At 33.2% G+C, this 25,155-nt stretch overlaps 1 protein-coding gene across 2 annotated transcripts; it reads left to right on the forward strand.

The window, feature by feature from the left end:
* Nucleotides 1–2,352: 2,352 nt before the first annotated feature.
* LOC132699237 (myeloperoxidase-like) lies at nt 2,353–25,155 on the forward strand. Of its 2 annotated transcripts, none has more exons than XM_060665849.1 (9): nt 2,353–2,492; nt 9,146–9,573; nt 10,845–10,974; nt 16,529–16,746; nt 17,864–18,102; nt 18,156–18,375; nt 19,661–20,152; nt 21,878–23,522; nt 25,010–25,155. In XM_060665849.1, exons 2-9 carry the CDS (start codon nt 9,174–9,176, stop codon nt 25,149–25,151), a joined length of 3,486 nt encoding a protein of 1,161 aa, XP_060521832.1. In that variant the 5' UTR covers nt 2,353–2,492; nt 9,146–9,173; the 3' UTR covers nt 25,152–25,155. The 2 variants fall into 2 exon arrangements, with proteins under 2 accessions (XP_060521832.1, XP_060521833.1); XM_060665850.1 differs by having other exon boundaries at nt 2,368–2,492; nt 9,149–9,573.

Genomic DNA, 25,155 nt, shown 5'->3' on the forward strand with positions numbered 1-25,155 from the left:
ACTACCATTCCTGTGAAAATAAAAATAATTTACACAAAAAATAATTATTTATTTCTGATATCAACCCTTAAAGTTAGTGCTGGAATAATTAGTCTAAAATTTACGATTTATTTTTCAATATATTTTGTTTATATTGTATATTTCTTTTGTTGAAATTTTTTGTCTTATAAAATAATATATATGTATTATAAATAATTTATTTGTGATGTGTTTAATGCTTATATATTTACTTTTTATTCTCAATTAGCTACAATCAGAATACTGGTTCAGCTCGCACGATTTGTCAATTTTGCTAAAATCAAATCTATGTTAAATGGTCAATAATTGGATCGTTTTGAATTATTACTTTTGAAGACAAACACCTCAAAATTTATTGATCTGAAGAAAATGAAATCAAAATACATGAGTATGATTAAAAAATGACACCATACAATTTTTATGCTACGTATTATGTTTTAAAAACATAACTTTTACAAGGAGTTCTTTCTTCTGCAATATTCTGGGTCCGCCAATCACGGTGTATGACGGTACTTTAATAACATTCTTTGCGGAAATTGAGACATAGGATTGTTCTCAATTTGATTGATTTGTGTGCAAAAAAACTTATCAGCATCTACAAACGGTCAAAACTTTAGGAGGTGAAAGTACCACACTCATTTAACGGATTCCTTGTTATTCTGGCCTCTAAAATCTTGAAACTATAAATAGAACTACCAAATTCCGACAAAAGAGTGGAGTCAGTATGGTCTGCGAAGTAGTGCGGAATTGATGATGGGTAAAATTTACCGGGCATTGAGCCAGGGTTGCGTAATGTTCGCAGGAATTTATCGCGTAAAAAGAAATGCCCTAAAACGCGAAATCCGAACACGAAACTCATGCAAAATTATGCAACACTCGGTTGATAAAGTAAATGGCCGTTACGCAAATTTAATTCTATGGTAATTTGCAAAGTGTCTTGGCAAAATTGTTTCTTGTGGCGTTAATTGTTTGGTTTGTTATACAATCCGAAAATTCCTCAGCTGATTGTCTATCTGCCTGTATTAGATATCTCCCTAACATCTTTCAGCGCCTACCGAGAAAATGTGCAGTGAAAAATGTTTATCGTTTACTACGACTACTATTATTCCATATTTGAACATAGAACCCAATTTTGCGTTTTCTTCCGTTTTTCTTACCATACTTTATTGCTACCGATTTATTTTAACGGTTCACAGATAATAAGGTACAGAAGATAGCCCGAAATATTATTTTAAAAACATTCTAACGTTTCTGTCTCCCCATAAAAAACTTTATAGTACTCAAAGTTCCAGTTCCTCCAGGTATATGTAAATAATTTTGATAGGCCTTCAAACAACCATAAAGTAAAATAGTGCAGAATAAAAACACCGAATTATAGAGATTTCAGATTGCTTTAGACAATTTCCACTTAGAGCGCAGTAACTAAAAAATTCAAAACAAAACATTTGTGTGGCTAAAACTAATACTAATACTCATTATGTTGAGAAAATTAATTTATTCCTGCATTTCCTTATAATATTGTTCGACATACTTTACTTTGTTTTGGGAATTCTTAAATAATAAGAAATAATGATCTTGCTAAACAACGTCCAACGTGAATTTCACATAAATGTGTTTTATTTCGGGGACTATTTTGCTAAATTCGTAGTTATATACACTCATACCAGTAAACGTAAAACCTCCCTTTCTACCATTGTTTTTGCTCTTTCAATAAAAACTCTCAAACAAAAAAATGCATTTCCATCACTCATAGCGGTGGCTTTAGGAACTTAAAAATCATTTTCGTCGACTTCCTACCACCAATTAATGATTTACCCGATACATGCTGTAAAGCTGATAGCCAATTGTATAGAAATTGCAGTCAATCAAATAACAAGTGTCTCACAGTTTATATTAATGGGCTGGTATTTAATTTATTTAAAAAAAAAAGGAAGACTTAGTTGTTCTTTTCGCGAGTAAATTAACTCGTTTAATATTGAGTAAATGTTTTAATTCCTAAAATAAAACTCTAGGATATTACAACAAAATTTCTGCTTTCGGTGTCGCCATTTTTTGACATAATCTAGTGGGGTCAACTGAGTTTTCCGATATTGAGGTTGTTGGTTTAAATCGAAACCAAATTTATTGCTGAAAATGTTAAGCGACAAGTCAATCTAAGGCAACAGTTTTATAGTTTCTCGAAAGAAAATTAATTAGTAATTTCAGTTTATTGTTTTCCAAAACATTTAGTAAAGAATAATTTGCGATCGACTTAGAAAAAATGCCCCATAGTTGCAAACCGATCACATTGCGTGACGCCAACAACAACACTTACTCGGTATCCAGCAACGACATCAGCGACAGGTCAGGAAAATCAGGAAACAAGCAACGACACATTCAAATAACCGCGAAGGTGCTCTTCGGATCTGTACACGCCATTAACAGACTCAAAGAAGAAGAACGGATGGCTAAAGAGAAAAACAAAAGGATATAGGGTGAGTAAAATTAAAAATATTATAAATGTAAATATTGACTAATACCGATTCAAGTACATCAGTCTCATCACAGTTCCTTTTCCAAATGTGCCGTACGGCCTTAACAAAATGATTAGAACTTGAATCCGAAATAAAATTTGTTTTTTTCTACATAAAACCACTACGTAAATAGAGTGAGAAACATCTTTTTTTGTTGTAGTTGGTTACTTTTTATTCAAACTTATATTCTTGATTCGTTGTGCAAAGTACTCCGTACGTACGATGAAGCAATCTAATCGTTTAAGCTACTAAAGGTTTTTTAAACCTAAAAACTACTTATTAGAACTTAAAAATCATATTATTTTGGAATTTAGTAAACTCCTCATTCCCTATAAGATGGGGATATCGGATGCGAAACAATACTTTACCTGAATAACACCCAACTCGAAAGAAAGGGGAAACATTATTGATTCTAATTAATAACATAAATTTAAAAAAGGCTATCGGAGGACAAATATCATTGTTCCCGATATTGGTTTTGAAAATATAGTTTATAGCCAAAGATACGTAAAATCTAATATTTAAAATAAAAATAAATAAAAGATAAAGAGCAATAACTTCACAAAAACTGTTGACTAACTTTTGATCAAAAAACACAATAATAAACAAACAAAATTTTTCAATGGAACAAACACCTTTGGAGATATTTCTATAAAAATTAATGAGCTACTCTACTACTACATGAAAAAAGTGGTTGATTAATTCCATGTATTAAACTGCAGCAAACTGATAGAGTCGTAGACCTACAGATTAAGATAATTTTGGGTAAAATCCGAATATCTCTTTATATATATGATATGTTATCAACCGACACATTTTTAAAATATAAAAAATATGAACTTTCAGTAACATAACTCACTAAAAGTGATCAATCTATTTTTTTTTTAATGAAGTGTGTTTGAATGGACTTTGAGAACGAATTTGTTACATCAATAAAGGTTCAATTTATATTTAATTTTGGAGCATTCAAACATCATCTGGCAGAATAAAAATTAGATTTCCTCGTGGCCTTAAGTTTATGCTTTCACTAGCCATTTAAGATGATAGAACGGCGAGACTTTCTTTTCGCAGTATGCCGTTCACATTACGATGCGCCCATACGCAGATAATTAGACGCGACTCTGCAAGTTATTGCTGTTACCAGGACCGGGACAACCGTAAATACCACTAAAAAGTTAGTGCTGTTGGCGACAATCCAATATTAGTTTCTGCACTTTTTGATTTTTTTTTTAGAAATATTGAAAGTTTATGCTGATTTTGTGCTTTTCGTTTGTGTAACTTTTTCTATGAAACGCATTTTTTTTAAGTAAAGCAATAGACTCTTTTATAATTTGTTTTTCTTCATGTATTTTCTTTTAAGTCTATTGCTTTTGATATTTATTATTCAAAGGGATTAAAAAAAAATGACGATTACGTCAGGGGTGAAAAGTTATTAGTTAAATTATGAATAACTTTTGAAATTCGCCAATTCTTGATATAATTGAAAAGTCGACGATAAAAATGGCAGTTACAAAATTGCAATTTTAAAACACCCCAAACGAACATAACAAACAGTATAGTGCGATCTAATGATCAGTAGGTAAAATCTGTTAATAGATATAAGAAAGTGACAAACTGATACGAATTAAGGAAAGCTGTAAGAATGAAATATGGCCGAACAGGTCCGTACTTTGCTTAGAATTTAATTATTTGGGGTTTTGTTAGGAAAGATACTAAACAATATTTATTTATTTATGTATGTATTTATTTTTAAATCCAAAATAAAATTGCAAATTATTTTTATTTCCCACTTAAATTACTTAAAATTATTCACATAATATATCAGTATCACTATCGCTATCATCGTCCGTTCTAATTATTATTTGTTCTATATTATTTGCAATATGGATATACGATTGTTCTGCTTTTTCTATATGTTTAACAGAATTTGCTCAACTTTATGGAGGGATGTTAAAAACTTCGGTTTCTATAAGTTTGAGGACATTGAAGTTGACACGGGGAAAAACACTGTTAAGACGAATGGCAGACTTCAGTTGGTGCCAAACATGTTCAGTGGGATTAAATATACAGTGGTAAGGTGGAAACCCTAAAACTGTATGCTCTAGATTTTTTGCATAATAATCACAGACGTATTCCTTTTGTAGGTTCAAGCTTTGTAGAACCTCAATTTTTTGGTATAATCTTCGTGAAAAAATAAATGTAGTTATTATACATGTAGTTTTGGATTGTTGCTTTTGTGTCACATGAGGAAGGGGTTTTGGACAACTGTCTACTGTGATAACTTGCATTGTCCATTACAATTATGCTATTAGGAAACATGTTTGGAACTAGTTTGTTTTTAAACCAACTTTCAAATAAATCAGCGGTGGTGTCTTCAAGGTAATCCAGAGAAGAATCTTTAATATTTTTCACACAACGAGAAAGTCCATTTGGAATCCAACCATCTTTAGAGCCAGCATGCAAAATGGTTATTCTTTTACCTCTTTTTGATGGCGCGTTTGTTTTACACTTATCAGTTGAGTCAACCCAACCCTTTTCCGGGGAATCATAAGGATTTCATCCAAGTACATAATTGGTCTTTGTAAATCCTAATTTTTTCTAGATATTCCAGTCACCTTTTCCGAATTCTAAAAGATTCCATTAAAACTTGCCTTTTGTCAATTTTTTAAAATCTAAAACCCATGTGTTGAATACACTTCTATATAGGTAGTTCTGTCACATTTAACATCGGTTTCATCTTTTTCAAGTTTCCTAATTAAGATATCTAATGTAGGCATGCTTTGTTCCTCGTATAACTCGTAAATTTTACTTACTCTTGATCACTTTCATCTACACTCGAGAAAATGTCAGCATCGCTTCTTTTTTTTTTCATACAGTTGATGTTGGAATTTTCGTCAATATGGCCGTTTCTTCTAAAGATGCTTGCTTGCTGGCACCACGTTCAATGAGAGTCAAATAAACATTGTTTATAACTTCTTTAGTCTCAATAGAATAGTGTTTTCTACATTTGGGCGGGAGCATCTCCTAAGATACATTAGACTCACACATATTTTGCACAATTCGCACACGATTCAACACACGCTCTATTACACACGAAATAAGAATGATTAGTTATAAACTTAAACTAAGTTGTATACCAAACCAAAGAATATTGAACACAGGTAGGTATAAAATTATTTTCTATTACGGACCACAATTTTACCTGAATTTAAATTCCGAAACTTTAGATAATAATCTTGTTGCATTGTATGTTAATCGCCACCTTAGATAATTCCATTCAAAAGCAATTGGTCATTTTCTTATATCTATGAACAGACCTTACCTGTACTTCATTGCAATTTTGAATTGATGATGTTTACCATGTTGGCGGGCTCTACTAATCGTGTTTGCAGAGAAGCCATTGTATAATGTTCGTATTAAAAGCGATTTTATTTTGTTAGAAGTATTGGCCCACCCTCTAAATAGCACTTTCAACAATAATATCATAAATAATTTTTAAAAACATTATTAACGAATGACAACAAATAGTTAATGCTATTGGTATTTATTGTAAATCATTATAAATGATTTACAAATAATTTTTGTTTCAAAACAATTTAGTTCCTAATTTAGACTGGAATAAGCAATACAAAAAAAAATAAATTCTATTTTCCTCAACCTCAAAGTAATTTATCTAATGACGTATTTATTATTTTGTTTTACTGTGTAATTTTTTCTATGGCTCAGAATTTTTAAGAAATATTAGTTAAGAAAAATCTTGACTACACATTTCTTGACACAATAAAATGAATTTTATTAAAAATAAACTTGATTTATTTTGATTGATTGTAAAGACAGTTAAAGCATATTTAAGATAACACAAAAAACAAATTTCAAGAATTATTTAAAACGTACCATTTACCATGTAAGAGATACCTAGGGGATATCAAATATCAAATTATTGGAATAAATTTACAAAAAAAAACTTTTAATTTACTCTACGTAATTAAAAATTAAAAAAGCTTTCCTTCGTTTGTCACTGTATAAATGTTGTTTATACTGTACACAATTTTGAATTTTAAAATTAACTCATCCACAGAAAATTAAAATCAATTAAAACGAAATATTGGGAAAAGATTTGTAGAGATGGATCTTTTTGTTTAATCCCACCCCACATGTCAATACAAAAGTTTTTACGAAATGTGCACATTGACAATATTATTAACGCTTCAAGTTGTCGTTCGACGAGTTCTCAAAAACAAATCAATTAAGCGATATGATGGATGTGGACTTTCGTTGAGTTTCTGAACTAACTTTACTTAAGCACCATTGACCCGTAACATTAAAATATATGTGTTATTGCGACTCCTTTCACCATTTCTCGTATTCGGGAAACGTTAAAAAAAATGAAACCTTGACATTGACCCATGGCAAAGAAAGTGACATTCACGTAAAATTAACGATCGATAGGATAGTTTTCCTAACTGACCGGATTTCACTTTAGGTTGTTTACTAGTAGGCTCGCGTTCGCAAGAAACGAATTTTTTCCTGCACCAATCGATTTAGATTCTCTAATTCTCTAAATTCTCTAAATCGATTCATATTTCAAGCGGACAGTGTGAAACATAATTTCTTCGATTTTCTTGTAATATTTATATAATTTCATTCGTGATACTTAATTTCTTTTTCTTTATTTAACCATTCACGCCAATTTCGTGGAAAATAAGGGACGTTCTTTCAAGTAAGAAAGGTTTAATTTAGTACTCTATTTTAAATATATCCAGTGGGGTCCAGTTTAGGTTTTTTGGGCGGAAAATCGTTTGCTAAAAAGTACTTTGTAAAATCAACTTTAATCGGTTATGCTTTCTTGAACTAAGGGTTTGTGATGTATGTTGACTGTTTTTAACGGTGACAATCTTGCGTTTGTAGAATATCTACTTAAAATTTCATAGTCGTGTTAAATATTAAACACTTTCTCCAAATGGTGAATTATTGTGTTGCAATGTACTTGCAGTAATATATATAGAGGATTTAAAAAAACTGCGGAAAGCGAAAATTCTTACGTGGTATTTTAATTAAAGTTAATTAATTAATAATCAATACAATTAAATATTGTTGAAATATGTTTACTGTAGTTGTAGCTCTAGTGGTTATTCAAAGTAAAAAAAATACTTTTTACAAAACTTCTGGATTTCTCCTGCGTTGGTTTTTGCTGAGTCGAACTTGCTGACGTCAGTTTTAGCCAAGCTCTGAAGAAGCCAACAGGATGAATGGCAAAACGTCAGGAAGTTCGACTCAGCAAAAACCGACGCAGGAGGAATCCAGAAGTTTTGTAACACACAGTATCTGTACCACAGTAGCCTGTGGAAGTTTCTTTGAAAAATTAAAAAAAAAATTGCCAAGCGGTCAGTGGCGTACATCCCATTGACAAAAATTTACAATTTTCATCTAGTTCAATAAAATCGGCCAAGAAATATTTAACATATCGTAAAAAGCTTTTTTTTAAACTGGAATACTAAGCATTTTTGGATATTATATAAACTTTGTTTTTGTAAGACGAATTTCCAGCAGAGCACAAGCTTTGAAACACCCTGTATATTCGACAAATCCTATTTTTTGGACACATAAAGCTCCATTTACACCTATAGCATATTTGCAAAATATTAAGTATTTCCATATTACAACAAGTATTATCCACTGTATGACACGATAATGCCATTTTTGTGTGTATTATTTAGGAAGAAAAATGAAATCAGTATTTTGGTATTCTGTACCTAAATTTAAAAAGAAAATCGAATATCTTCCTTTTTTCAAGTATTGAAAAAACTAAACTTTTCTTTAAATACTCCTGAAAAAATACATACAAATTTTTTGGTAAACATTTTTTGAAAACATTATAAAAGGCTTAAATGTTTTAAATTTGTAATTATATAAATTTATTTAGGCTTTTTTACAAAATAAAGTTATTATATATATATCATTTTTTACAAACATTTAAAGAAAATATCGTTTTATCGTATCGTATAAAATATCATTAAGAATAATACCGGTAAAGTCGTTAAACAACAACGACGATTACCCCATATGCATGAGCAAGGCAAAGACAAGATTCTTCATTAATTATCCTTTTTGTAGTATCAAATTTTGTTCAATTTTCTATCACGCTGATGCGTTTACAGTTTAAATCGACTTTACCAAATAACGTCGAAAAAACACCAAATATTTAACTACCATAGAACGGAGTCCAATTTTAAACAACACTAACGGTCCTCGTCTGAGCACCAGACTCCATCTATCAGAAAAACCTACAAAATTGCGACTATACGGTCGTGCAAAAAACAGGATGCCTTTAGGCCATCGGAATTAACGCATATATAACTGTGCTTTAGCAGCATCATCAAGACATTTGAGCACTTCTTCTCATTTGTACGCGATGCCTGTTTAGTACTTTTGCATATCGGAATAGTTAAGTTGTGTTGTGATGTGCATGCGAATTTTGCAATTAAACTAAGTGCATGATGAGGTATACGTTAGCCATATTTTGAAGAGAATGAGCGTTAAACGGTAGCCCGTTGCCAACCGAAAGTTTCGGAAACAAACGCCCGCTAGCGTGACACTCTTTTTTCTTGTTTCAGAAGAATCGCGAACGTAACATGGGTGACGATGGCGCTGGTGGCACTTTTTCCAATCGCAAACGAAACCACGACTATAAGACGAACAATACAAAACGACCTAAATAACGTAGACGAAATAACATTTGGCGAACGTAACACACAAACAAACGATGATAGACAAACGACTTATTCTCAAATCCGTAAAGAAAACGAAAGTTCCAATAACTCGAATCTTAAGGTTGTTAACCTAGGTGAATTTTCTAGACACAATAGAAATTTAGGGGACCGTACACTACTTAATAATTTTAACGCTAATAACATATCGAAAAATAAATTTAAAAAATATGACGTTAGACCGCAACAACAAGAAGTTGATCAAGCCGTTGAAGATGGAATGGAACTGTTGCGTAATTTAGTGCAGATTAAAGAACCCTTATGGTATAAGCAAGGTAAGTGTGATCTATGGTCAAAACCAATATTTTATTCAATTCATTTGCGAAGTGGTACAAGTAATTTCCATTTTTTCAGTTAACTTGTTACTAATACTCCACACAACCGCGTTGCTTGTACTCAATTATAGCTCTCAGTTTTGCGCTAAATATTGTCCTTCTCATTCACTCTCTGATTCTGCTCTTTTAAGCTAAAAATGAGACAATAAAATTTTTGTACTCCTTTCAAATTTCAAACCGAAGTGTGAGGAAAACCAATATGAAAATACAATTGTGAGAAATATGAACCGGAGTTTATTTCTTACGTTCCCCCACGAAGTTAGTCGAAAACTTTTTTTTTGTTGGTGAAAAGGAAATATTAATATACTATACTAATTAATTAACTGTTTTGGTTAGTTTCCCTAGAGGTAGTTGTAGAAAGAAAAACAAATGTTTTTATTTAGTAACTTTTGGTTTGCGTATTGGTTGGAAAGTTTTGCACAAAAAAAAATGAACTATGTGAATACTTTGTTGCCCTATTTCTTGTCACTTGCTGTTTTTGAAGTTAACTAGTGTGGTTAAAAAAAGTTTGAAACATTTTTGAAATATTTACTATAGTACAATTAATGTTTCCCAAAGACCATTTGCTTTAATGCTTCATGTCTTTAATTATTCGGTCGTTCAGGATGGCGTAAAAGTTGCAGAACAAAATATGTTAAAGCAATAAAATCCTCTAAGATTGTTATTGTACGAAGGGCTGCCAAAATGCAACCACTGTCGCTCTTCATATTCTGTGCCAAAGATGAGTTTCAAGTTCAACCAATGTTAGGAATTGCGACAACTGCTTTGCACTACTAATACGTTCGAATTTTAAACGGAAAATCAGATGTTCTTCAAATACAGTGTCTTTTTAAACAAGTTTCCGACTGCTCGATTTTCAAAAATTTTAAAGAAAAATATTTTGATATGTACGTCGGTTCGCGAGAGATTCGCGCTGTTTTTTCTAAATAAATTTTGAGAAAATGTACTTTAACGTGAGATATTCAAATTTGATCTGAGTGTGGTCCCACAATAAAATTCCAAACTAAGATCGATTTGGAACTCGACATTTTAAAAATCAATTTTTAGAAAAACTGAATAAAGAAAGAATGTTTGACAAAAGAAGAATTCAAAAACGTTTTCTCTTTTCTTGAAGATATTTGAGGAATAGCCCTATGAAATCTTATTAAAAATACCCTCTACGTTATCGTAATTAGTAAATACAATTTATTTAATTTTTTTGGTCTGTTCAGGGTTGTATTTGGACGAAACTCATCCGGCCACAAGAGTGGCAAAGTTCGGAGCTCCTATGAACAGAAAGGCCATCGCGTTGTCCAACATGGGGTACGCAATGTTGGAAGCGACCCAAAGACTTGTTCAATCGTAAGTGAAATACATTTTTCATAGTGTAGGATGAAACTCCAAGAACCTAAATTAGAAATTAAAGGCACGCATTGATCCGAATCTACTGTTACAAGTGACTTACTTTTATGGGACTAACCTCAATGTGAATCGAACGAGCAGTATTTTTGTCTCTTGATTCGCATCATTTCAAAATTTAATTACCAATTTTTTTCGACATTAACGTTGATCTAGATTTGCGGAAATCGATTTGAATAGTCACATAAATATCGGGCTATTAATTGAGTCATGCCTGCGGCTTTTTATTAACCCGAGCTAAAACAATCTATCAGCGATATGGTCGAGTACAAAATTCGCGGTTTTCTATCTGAGGAAATATTAACATCTACAAATTTTTGTGACGAATTGGTTAGATGAACAGAATCCTGTTCCGCAATCTCGATTTGCTGTGACGATATTGCCGGCGAGCGAAATCCTTGCGGTCGGTTATATACTTTAGATTTGTAAATTGTATCAATCAAAAATTCGAATCGTTACCTCATCGACTTCCGACCCGTAACAGAATTATTTAGTACTACATGTAGGTGCCACAAAAGTGAAGAAAACCTTCGGTGCGTAAAACTACAGAGTGCAATTGTCCTAAAATCATTTTTTTTTTTTCAAATAAATCAATAACATATTAACTAGTCTCTTTGCCATTTACAAATCTTCAGAATTTCCCTTTCATCGATTGTTGATGAATCAAAATTCCTGACGTTTCGCCAATCACCCTGGGAAAGTCTCTTTGAAGTCTCTTCGCTGGATCTCAAACGTAAATTAAATGTCTATCTACAGTACGTCCTATTCTTGACCAGTTGACCAAGACTACTTTTTCTTGAAATAAAGGGTGTCACAAACACAAATGTCACAGCCATCTTGGATTTTTAGATACAGAGTGATTTTAGAAATTTTGAATTTTCACACACCCTTTGTAGCGGTAGCCTATCGAAAATGTAAAAACTGCATAAGGCCTTTTAAGTAGGATTCAGTAGCGTAGTCAGTTTTGTTCTCAAATTCACAAATTTTGATATACAAACTAAAGTTTTGTTATATATAAATTACACAATTTATTACAAGAAATTAGTTGCTTGTCAGAGTAAACTTGTGTGCGTGCACTATTTATTCACACCTATAAGGCCCAATAAAATTTTATAATATATACAGAGTGTTCCAATCAAGAAATCACAAGTTTAGTTTGTACACCATCTGTGAATGTCAGAAAAAAAACAGAGAAAAAAGAGTCCTACCTGAAGGACTCTATCCAGATTAGTTTTCATTATTTTTGCAACAGTTTTGAAATCACCCTGTATCTAAAATTGCAAGATAGCTTTGATATTTGTTTGTGGCAGTTTCAATTTTATATATAAAAAAAAAACACTTTACGGGTTGGGTCCAATAGTTCAAAACGGGTCAAGTATGAAAACCTCATCCTCTTAAATGGTGAAATTTTTAAGTTACGAGGAGATTCTCAAAAGTTTTAATTTTACGAATGGTTCGATAACATTAATATTTTTTTATTTATTATCGCTGTTTTTCCAAAGAAACTTGTTGTATTGGTATTATTGAATATAAAAAATCACTTCTGCAATCCTGAGTGTTGATAGTCCAATCCTTAATTTCATGATGCAGTTTTTCTGCACTCTTTTTTCACTATTCTAAGTGATAGAAATGCAGAGTGCCCAAATAGTGTACTATAAAACTATTTACAGATCTTCGGGATTGCTCCTGTGTCGGTTGTTTCAAACTTGGTGAAGTTTCGCCAATCATCCTGCGAACCAGATTCAGTTAAGTTCTGAAGAAGAGGATGATTGGCGAAACCCCAGAAAGTTTGATTTATAAAAAGCAGACGCAGGAGAAATCCAGCAAACTTGTAAATAGGTTCAATAACTGTTTTCTTGGTGAAATTTTTGTTTTCGTGTAGAAAACTTTTAATATATATTTTTGTTAATACATTTTTTTCTAAAACAGCCCGTCATCAAGATATTCATCAAATTTATTTTTTTTCCTTACGGAACCCGCATTTTTTATTTTTTCCTAACTCTTATCTTATAAATCTTATTTATTTTTGTCAAAAAGGCACAGAGCAGACGATGAATTCGATCCACCTCCCAGTGAATTGGTTTATTAATTTACGCTCATAGCGTTTTAAAGACATTTTATATAATAAATAAATAAATAAAAAGAGTTGCAATCTATCAAAATAGAAGCTTATCATCTTTTAAAAAGGACATGCTAATTATGTAATTCGATCAGAGATTAACGTTTTTTCAAAAATAGTAAAAATTATGACGTCAATCGACTGCTTTATCAGCCGATGGCATAATAGTGACTATTAAATTTTTCTATCTGAATCTAAAATGAAATGAATACTTAAAAATGCAAGTTTTAGTGATATCGCGAAAACTGGATATATTATAAAACCTGTCTTTCGACATATAAAGAAAATTTATATGTATGTAATTATCTTAGTTTTTTGCAAAAGTCCTTGGTTTTAAAACTAGTATTTAAAGCTTTTAAAAATTTAAGTATGTATTGAGAATTTGTGATTGTAATTATTATTAGATAACTATCAATGAATAGAATACGAAGAATCACCAACTAATAGAATTATAGCAATTTTATTACATTCAAACAACAAATTTTCAACATTTTAATTAATTTCAAAATTTTAGTTCCTTCAAAAATTAACCTAATGGGATCTGAGATTGAGAGGCAATGTTTTTGCGCGGCAACCTATAACGTCACACTATTTATTACTAATAAATCGGATCCTAATTATAGCTCGATTTCCTAAATTACCTCGAAAATATTTCTTTTTTAACGATTCAAACCTCTTACTTTACACTTAAATACCGTCATTATACTATCTTATTCCCGAAAAATAAACTAAATTTGACAATCAATTTATATTGCACAGCAAGTTCTGTAAACAACAAAAAGGTTAACAAAAATCCGAAGCTATTAAACGAATTGAATCCATTCTGCACGGATAATTCGAAAAAGTCTCGAAAGAAAGCTGCAGTTGATATCTCTTCCTACTTTAGCTCATTTTGGTGGGAAAGTATTCTTATAGGAGGGACTGCGAAACGTGAAGCTTTTAAGCGTCCATCTCAATTTTCATCGATTTAGTTTAAACAATAACTGCGTCGAGTGACAATCACGATTTCCATTTCGTAGACGTCTTTTGACGGGTTGGTTTAGGAAAGGTTAGTTTGTTTTTTTATTTTGCTTCTTCCGTCTTGTCCAATTGCGAATTCTACATTGAAATCATTTAATTAAAAATAGAGTGAAAGCAACAAAAACAGTATCGAGAAATATTTACGTGTTCTTATTTGGAATAATTATGCTAATATAAAATAAAAGCTTTGAGCCTAAACTAAACATACAGAGAAAAATATTATCATTACCTTATCCAAAACTGCTTTTTAAAAGGGGTGGTTTAAGGAGCCTTTCAACATTTTTTTAATTAATTTCAAAATCAACAACTCCGATGTATTCTAATTTCAAAAGGGAATACCAGTTAAGTGGCAACTTTCTAAAATATCAGCATTTAAAAATATAATTACAAAATTTCAAATTCTTTGGGTTTTGACATCTAGAGCTAAACTTTTTTTACGCAACAATTCAGAGACTCACAGTATATTTCCTTTAAAGAAAATAACCTGCGTATACTTTTACTTGATTCCAATTGTTTTTATTAATTATTAATATAAGATTTTTCAAATAACAAACGACAGAAAAAAAATGTATAAAAGATATTTAAAAAATGAAGCTGCAATGAAACTGTTGATGGTAATTTTCAATATATTCTTTAAGGTTAATTTTTTATAACAAAGTTTATTTGTGCATCAAAAGGACCAAAAAATAAGTCTTGTCAATTTTCAGTTTTGTAAATTTTACTTTTTCGCTTGTAAACAATTGAAGAGTGAAAAGAATTGTACTCCCAGTGACTTATTCAAAGTTTAAAACAAAAATTCCGAAAAAGTCAATGACGTACATCTCTTGGATGACGGATTTCGGACCGATTGTTATCGCGTGTATTGTAAAACGTACTGCATATAAACAACATGTCACTCAATACATCGCTGGTATCAAATTTTGCATATACCTAAATAAATATTTAAATTTTAAATCAATAGTCAGATTTTTTAATGAAAAGAGAAAATTTTTTCAATCAAAAATTATTATTTGATGGGAATTTTTAATATATTTATAATTTTTATATTCGATTTTTAACATTAAGTGACGTTAAGTAACGTAAAAATATATAAAATGATAGTTTTCTTACAAACCTTGTCAAAACGGAATAATTTTCATTTTTGTGGGACAATAAAATGAATGCCGTTATATGTTGTTGCAGATTTGCGTTTGCATATTTGTTGCTTTATTTGGTTATTTTTTGCTTCATTGCTTTGCTTTTCTGTTGGCTATTATCAATTCTACTAATGAATTCAGGGCTAGTTTAAATTCTAAGTATTCTTTTTTTAAAGAATTCTGCAGACCTTTTATTTTCATAGCTTCGTGTTGTTCAAGGCCGTGTTTAAGCTTATCTTAATTCAATTAAAATTAAACTACTACATCAGATCTAAAGCTCAACTACCATTACCGAGATGACACAGTTTAATTTAATATTCAATGGCGAAGATGGTTTACTAGACGTGAATGCACCAATAACATTTATTTCCGTTATTTAGATTGCTTTCAAGGAAAACAATAACAAAACGATTAAACTATAATTAACCTTTTCTGCTCTTTATTATTATCATTTCCTTTTATTTATTGGTCAGCAATTTCACTTATTTCAATCGGGTCAGTGGGACGAATGAGTTTTTTTCCAAATTTGTTTTTCTCCTTATCTCTATATCGTAGAAATTTTAAGCGAGGAGAAAGTAAGCTGCGAGATGGCATTGTAAATTGTCGGCTGAATGTGGGTTACATTTGCTTTTATTATGTGCAATTTTGGGCTCCGCCGTTTAAAGGGAAAGTCACTTTCGTTATAAATTTCTTTTGGCTGGCTGTGTTACTGGAGTTAGTAATTAAGGGTGTGTTCGTCCTATGTCACATTTAAGCAAGACATTTTTAATTAATATAATATGCAGCGTGGCTTAAGTATTAACTGGCATATATTTATTTTTCATAAAAACTGAATGCTATCGAATTCCAACGATTTAATCATGATCATAGATATGAGTTGCGACCAGTCTTCTGTCGCACTGCACTGTTATTTTCAAAATTTGGTGTTATTCTAAATTGAAAATATCAATATAACACTAAAAATTATCTTAACCAGATAAACCAAGTTTGTTTTTACTGTACAGAGTAACCAGAGTCAATAATTACATGTATGTGATTTTATCTGTGCTTATGTTAAGAAGACAAATGTTTCCTACCATTGGCTTCATTTTGAGCAAACAGTCATCGCACAATTTTTAATATATTCTATCATTTGAAATTTAACTACTGGAATAAAAGCAGCTATAACGTGCCCGAAATCTGTATTCTTATGTCTCTAAAGTAGAAAATAAACGAATTTCAGATATCGAGAAAATGTTCACACGAAATCTCCGAGCTTCCCAAATGACATACAACCCAGGATAAGTCCCGACGAGTGTCCCTTCAGAGATCACGCGAGATGTCCCCTCGCTTCCAAAAGATTTAGGACGCCAAATGGGATATGCAACAATGTTGACCAACCATGGAGAGGTGCGGCGATGGTACCTCTCCAACGATTTTTGCCTCCAGCTTATCAAGACGGTAGCGCATTCTTCCACTTTGTCGTGCTTAATTGTTTGTCAATATTGAACGAGATAATTCTTCAATTCATTTCAACAAAAAAAACGAACTAACTTTAAAGTAAACTTTTCCACAAAATTCTCTAAGAAACGAATTCTAGATATGAGTGTGGAAATTGGTAGGTGCATTCTGGTTCATGGAAAGGCAATACTTTTTCTTATTTGTACCAGTAGCTTCCGCCTTCGTATAGCATATTTAAAAAAAAACAACGGTCCGCCACCGACGTTTTGTGAATATTTTCATTGCATACTGTAGACATTTCTGCGTTTCTTCTGTTTTTCTGGGCGGATGATTCTTGATTAAAATATTTACAATTTAAAATGGCCGCCTTATCTACCGGTCTTCGCATTGAATTGCATAGACATAGACGAACATTCATCAACTTACCTTCAGTGCCTCAAATCTTCTTAAGCGTTAAGAAGAGTTTTAGGCATTTAAGGTGGTCCCATAAACATGAATCTAAACTATTGGGATCGGGAGATCTTATCGGCCATTGTTATGGCCTATCTCCGATTGTGGAGGTAACAGATTTGATCTCTCACTGCAATTGAGATAGAAAAAAAATTACATGATTGTTGAATGAAATTGTTCTTGGACAGAACTTTACAAGGTGTGAAATTTCTGTCGAAAATAATGCTTGTACTTTTAGAATGTGATACTCATATAACCAAAAAAAGTTTCTTAAGAAGTACAGAAGCACGGTGAATCTTACAGGAAAAAACCGCAAACACTGATGGCTTTTATGCAGAAAGGACTACACTATCCAGAGGAAATATTTACCTGAAAAAACGTCAGTAAAGTACCATTTTTTCCAAAAATATGCAGTACAAATCGCCGGCGTATTGGTAGGAATAAAAAGTGTTGTAGACATAAAAATGCCTCTTCATGCAGAGAACGGGTTTAATTTTTTTTGATCTAGAATAGTTTCTTAGAGAAAAAAAAATGAATATTTCCTGAAACTTTAACCGCCCTGTACCTCAAAGCTTAGGATATTTTATCTTAAAATACCCCTTTGTACTCATACACCATTAAACAACGCCCTTTATAGAGGCTCGAAAATGAAGAATTTGTTCTACAGGAATTCAAAGCATTAAACGATCGATTCTCGGGCATCAACTTCCATCACCACGCGAAATCAGCACCAAGATACACAGAGACAAAAATGTAGAACTAGAAAGCGTGACTCTAATGTTTATGCAGTGGGGTCAGTTCATTGATCACGATCTCGTCTCCGTTGTCAAATCTAGAAGCTTTAACGGATCAATTCCCCGATGCTGCGATATGATGGGCCGCGGATTTCTTCCATCTAATTTTACAGTACTACGCTAATATTACAGCTTGACATTTCGATGCTCATTCTATATTTTTAGCACCCGTCTTGCCTACCAATAGAAGTACCACGCGACGATTGGTTTTTTAGTCAGTTCGGTATTCGTTGCATGGAATTCGTACGATCGGCTCCATCTATCGGTATAAATTGCCACTTGGGTTGGAGAGAGCAAATCAATCAAGTGACCTCTTTCATAGACGCTTCCATGATCTATGGAAACGACCTGGAAACTTTAAATTTCATCAGAACTTTTAGAGGTGGTAAGTTAACGTAATTCAAAGTTTGAATTCAAAATTCATTTGAATTTTCATTGAATTTAATTTAGTTGTATATTTAATTGTCAGGTTCGAGATATTTTCATAGCTATCATTGCACGATGATAAAGTTTAACTGAAAAAAAATATTTTTCTAAAATGGAACCATCAAATTTTGTAATATTATTTCTTCTTATCATTAAAAATTAACGTTTGAATGAATTTTCAATTAAATTGCTTATTTGGACATGTTACTATGACACAAATTACTTAACTATGTTTGAAAAATATTTCCAATAAAAATTTTCGCATTCCCGTAAACCTGTACATACGTGTATGTAATTAGATTTTAAAAAGTTTTTTTCCTACAGTAAAATTTGGTGGGATCTAGATGTACTCTTTTCCAAAAAACCGTTGCGATCATAAACATGTTGTACTCTTCTATATCTGCGACTCATAAGCTTCATATTTATCAGTTATTGACATTTAAGAACAATTGAGTGCAACAGAAATGTCATAATTTTACATTATAATTTTTTTTTTTTTTGATACACAAACGTTATTTTGGATAAGTAAATATTTATTCTTTTTCCCAGTAAAAGTTTTCCCAACGAAGAAATTACATTTAACTAATAATATTTTTCTACTCCCGTCTGTAAAATGCCTAATTACACACCGATCTAGCGTGCGGGAAGCGTCACTTTACCACAACAGTTTCGTTTCCCACGGATCCGACTCACTTCGGACATTTCCGGGATTTTACCGCATAGGTTGGGAGCAATCGGATGTTTTCGGAGATATTTTCCACGCCTTAAATTTTGACGTTTGATGTTTGTCAAACTAACGGTCGTAGAAAAAGTATAGTATGCAACACGATCGGTAAACTTTTCAAATCACTCATTTATTAAACACTCGCTCCACTGCGTTCTGGTCGAGTCAAATAAACTCGTGAGTCAAATGCCGTTTACCGCACTTGTTGCATAATATACTATTTACCACTCCCTCCTTTAAATGTCCAATTATACACCCATCTAGCGTGCGTATTCGTTTTGTTTTGCAAACATGTACCCAAAAACTAACGGACATAGAAAAAGTTGAGTATGCAACACGTTGGTAAAATTTTTGTCACTCGTTTATTAATCACTCGCTCCGCTGGTCGTGCCAAATAAGCTCAAATGCTGTTTAGCACATTTGTGCATAATATATTATTAACGTAACAACTTATATCCAAATATACAAGTAAGCAAAAAAAAGTTTTCCTCTGAGCGGCCCAATGGATTGATTCTTCTAGGAAAAATCATTTATGGACGTTCCCATCTCCGCGGCCCTTTGAACCCTCCAAATCCGGAAAAGAGTGAATTGTGCAGAGCGGGTGCTATAACCGAAGATTGCATGGAAGCTGGTGATGCCAGACTGGGCGAACAACCTGGTCTCATAGCGATGCATACAGTTTTTGTCCGATACCATAACAAAATAGCCACGGTTTTGTCTAAGCTTAACAAACATTGGAGCGACGAAAGAACATTCCAGGAAACAAGAAAAATTGTTTACTCTGCTATCCAACACATAACGTACAGAGAGTTCTTACCCCTCGTTGTTGGTCCCGAAGTAACAGACTTGTTTGAATTGAGGCTGAAGAACAAGGGATTTTATACGTTATACGATTCAAAATTTGATCCGGGTGTAGCGAATTCGTTTGCTACTGCGGCCTTTCGATTCGGTCATAGCATGGTTCAGAATTCGTTTATCAGGACTGACAGCCAGCATATGCCTCTCAGTAACAGTAAGTTCAATGGCAGAATTGTGCTGGCTATAAATATCTCGAAATCGGTTACAGCACTTAATTTTATTTAAATTTTATAAAATCCTTTAACTAAACATGCTTCTTAATAATAAATAACTAGTTGGCTACGACTATGAATCAATTGGATTGGAAGTTTGAATTACATTAGATGATAAATAACATAATTTTTCTTCTCGAGTCTGTAAAATGCCTAATTACACGTCGATCTAGCGTTCGGAAAGCGCCACTTCACTTACCACTTCAGTTTCGTTTCCCACAGAACTGAGCCACTTCGGACATTTCCGGGATTTTACACGCACTGGTTTGGGAGCAATCGGATGTTTTCGGAGATATTTCCCACGCCTTCAATTTTGACGTTTGTCAGTTCTGACGGTTATGTCGGTTTTGCAAAAATGTACCCAAAAACTAACGGTCGTAGAAAAGGTATAGTATGCAACACGTTCGGTAAACTTTTTCAGTCAATAAAATGGCACCAATCGTCTGTAGTATAAACAATAGTTCTCTTTTATTATTACAGAATACTAGTTTATTTTCCCGTCCGAAAAACAGCAGATCTCTATCCCTTTTTAATCTCGATGCAAGTAATTCTGCAGGGTCTTTCAGGAGGACCAGGGTCAGAGGACTTTCGGATCTTCTTCACCTGGTCCTCTCAGGTCAGAGGCGAAGTTTTGAAATCCGTTTCAAATTTCCTGTCGTTTCCCGATTGACTTCCTTGAACTTTGTCAGGTGTTAATGGTTCTCTAACATCTCCTGTGAGTTCAGGAAAACTGCTGAAGAATGGAACGGGTTTTCCTTCCTTGTATACTATAGGTCCTCTTACAGATCTAGGTTGATTGATTAACGAGACAAGAATAGCAGTCTCCGTGATGGTTTCGCGGTATTCTCCAAACCAACACATGTCTTACACATCAAAATGTGAAGATTAAGACTTATCCTGACCTCGCAAACAAACTCCAAAATAGGCTACTCTTCTCACAAAGTCAGAAATAGGTTTGCGTAACAAAAACCATCGGGATGATTTACACAGTTGTTTAAATTCAGTGTTTTGATGCTATAAAACCATCGTAATCAATTCTGGTAAGTTAGTAATAACGTAATTAGGATCAATGAATTAGGTAGGGCCAGTAAAACTAGTTTGGCATAGTATATAAAAAAAATTGGCTAATTAAAACTTAATTTTCAGTCGGAAATTCCTATTTTGGCCATTAAGTATACGTTTTTTCCTTTACCAGAACTACTTTCAATTGTTGCAATCAGCACAATAAGCAGACTAAAAACACTTGTTGAATGTTCGGAACCATGTTGTTTTATTTTGTTACATTATGTAATTTATTAAAATTTCATCTACATCTAAGTTTCCTCGCAAAAGCTTTCATAAATTTCGTATTTTTTGTAAAATTTTGTTTGGTATTTTAAAAAGCTACTTGCCCTTTGGCTCATATAGCTTTTAAAATTTACAAGAAAATGTATAAGCACTGTTAATCCAAAAATTTTAGAAATAGAAATGAACCGTTAAATAATATCCAATACGACAAAAATTTTCTTTAATAATTTAAAGCCTGTCGCTCTTGGAGAGATTCTAACTGCTTCGTTAAATATTACTTCCATTAGTTTTTATTAAAAAATGAAGGATTTGTCTAAACCGATTCCGAGATATACTTTTTGGACCAACTTTCTACTATGTCTTCATCGTTTTCATTTAAGACGTATCCCTCCACGAAGAATTAAATAACGCGCAAAACATCTGGAGTTTTGGAGCCGTGGACAGACTGCTTCTCGGTTTAAGTAACCAGGCGTCGCAAAAAAGAGACGAATTTATGGCAAGCGAACTCACAAATCACCTGTTCCAATTTTCCGACGCCTTCTCATTTGGCATGGATCTGGGCGCGATCAATATCCAAAGAGGAAGGGATCACGGCATCCCTTCGTATACATCCTGGAGGGCGCCATGCGGATTAAACCCAATAAGGAATTGGACCGATTTGGAAAAAATCATGAACGTTGAAGTTGTTAGCAGGCTTAAGTCATTGTATGATCACATCGACGATGTCGATTTATTTACCGGCGGCTTGGCGGAACGACCTTTAAGAGGATCCGTCGTTGGTCCTACCTTCGCGTGCATCATCGCTCAACAATTTTTAAACCTCAGACGAGGAGATCGATTCTGGTATGAAAACGGAGGATTCGAGTCCTCCTTCACACCCGCCCAGCTGCAGCAAATCAGGAAAGTTTCCCTATCGCAGATTTTATGCCAAACAATGAACGAAATCGAGACTATTCAAGAGTTCGTATTTCTATCTCCGGATAATGTAAAGAATAGGCGCGTACCTTGTAATAGTAGGGAACTGCGCAGCTTCAATTTAGGAGTTTGGGCCGAAAAAGCTCCTAACGTTGAAAACGACCAACCGAATACTAAGAAGATTAAAAGATCGAGTGCGTCTCATGATCCGATATCTGCCCAAACGAAATATGCTGAACTAAATACTGTACCCAAGCGGCCAGCGTTTCAAAGCAATCGCATACGTGTGCAAGATTCGCTGCATTCTGAAGTTTCGTACTTGTTCGGAGTGGTGCCTGAACAGACAACAATCAACAGCAGACCCATCGAAATTAACATTAATATTCAGTACCATCCCCAGACGACGACGAAACAAAAAAAGCGACCGAACAATTATTACTTGACAACCGGGGGCAACACTACAAGAAAACCACAAACGTTAACTACAGAAAGACCCAACGGACACTCTAACTATCACGTATATTCTCAAACGCATGGCTACCACGGGCCGACACCAAGACCTGTTACGAGTGCTATAGTTACAATAAACCAGCAAAGACCTAATAATTATTTCGACCGAAAACCTCTAGACGATTACAACTACAACCTTAATCAACAAACATCCCACGACTCAACTTATGAACGCCCCTTCGTTTCTTTAAACAAACCGTTGTACAATGACGATTACATTGACGATGACGGCGCAGTAACGTACAACATCGACAGTCACAGACCACACCACTTACAAGACCCCTACCACAGAGACCGAATTGACGTAGATGACATTCAGGAACAATTTTTTGCAAACATGAAAGACGGCCCTCTCGGCGGGAAACTTGACATTGACGACAAACTTGACTTTAAATCTCGAGTTATTAGCAACAGAGACACAACTGACGACAAAAGATTCGTGAAAATTTCAGCAGCCCACGCCGATACTGTATCCGATGGTAGGAATTATAACCATCACGTTCGTGTGAGCGATTTTGCCGAGAGAATGATCGAAAGGAACAACAAGCCACCTCGAAAAGTACGAATTGTTGATTTGGATGTCGTTCCCAGTGGAGACAGGTATATTTAACACCCTATAAATTTTGTTTAGCGCATGTACCTAGAGAAGGATTCATTTGTGATGTAGGAGGGACGCTAAAAAAGATGATGTTCTGTCATGTTGGTCCAAGCAATATTCATTAACAATTTATTTCCTGGAAATTGGTGAAACTTGATATGAGAAATTCTGTAACCTTTAGTTTTATAAACGCAAAACTGATTATATGGACACCCATCCAAAACTTTCACTCAATTAAAAAAATAATGGACTAGTTGTGAAATAGAACTAAAAAATATTTAATACATAAAATTTATACATAAAATATATTTATTACTAAACAATTTTTATGAATATTTCATAAAGCTCAAACAGTCAGTTGTTAATAACAAATTATTAAATCCTTTATGGGGCTAATGATTTGCAGAAATGGATAAAAGAATAAGATAAAACCTTACGGACCCCTTACGTGATGAAACATTTTTATTATTCTTGAAATGTACTTCAGTAACCTGTGTAATACTGTTTTTAAATTCTGGCTTCCTTCTGCGTCGGTTGTGGATGAATCGAACATTTTCTAAGTAATACCAATACTATGGTGACGCTACTTTGATGATACTTTTATTAAATTTTTCTAATGGTTAAAAATCCCTCCGAGATTTTCTAAGCCATTTATACTTTATAGACCCGAATATGTGTATTATCATTAAATTAGAAACTAATAATAACAACTATTCCTAAATATACTTATTAATAGAAAATTAGACCTACCATTGTCACATCGCTATCCTGCCCAGAAGTCATCAGATATCAACTCCCTTGTTTACAGAGTTGTAAAGCTACCTTAATCCGAATCACTGGACCCAGAATTAAAACACCTTACAGCTGCTCTCTAATAATTTTACATCAGAGATATTAAACGTTCCCTCACAAAGTACACCTCACCACAACCTCCCAAATACAATGAGTGCGAAGACAACCTCACTCTTGCCACTGTGGCCCTTCCTAACATTACAAATCAAAGGTTCTTAAGAATAATTTTTTCCATTGGTCCAAAAATCTCTCTGTTCCATGCATATACGGCAACACATTGGAGAGACAGGACAAAAACGGTCAACTAGGCTAAAAAAGTATGTAAGAGCCTAAAGACTATAACAAATAATCTCATCAGCAGTTGCCAAACATACCAAAATAAAATTCTTGCATGTAATCAATTCTTCTACCCAAAAGAAAATTCCGAGAATCAGGTCTTGACCCTTCACTGGTTTGGGAATGCCCCAATATATAAGCAGGTACACCGTAGAACGCAAACCAGTTTCAGTTAAACTCTGAGGAAAACGACGAAAGTTCAGTAAGTTTCATTCACCATCAACTGATGCAGAAAAAAATCAGAAGATTTGAAATTACCATTTTTATTGATGCCTTCCTATTTCCTCTTGGTCTATTGATTCGCATTAAAAAAATATTAGTACTGCTTATGTTTTATTAACAGGAATAATATTTCTTTTAGCGATGATTGGGAATTTTCCTATGCAACAGAACCAACACCGGATCTAGTGGATGTGCCCGAACTGCCTTCAACTAATCAATATTCAGAAGAACTCCCGAAACTGATGACCAAAAAACAAACTAATCGACAACGTGGCTCTTAACTTG

This window comes from Cylas formicarius, unplaced genomic scaffold (genome assembly GCF_029955315.1).
Source record: "Cylas formicarius isolate icCylForm1 unplaced genomic scaffold, icCylForm1.1 PGA_scaffold_3__17_contigs__length_32017465, whole genome shotgun sequence".
NCBI classification, from domain to species: Eukaryota; Metazoa; Arthropoda; class Insecta; order Coleoptera; family Brentidae; genus Cylas; species Cylas formicarius.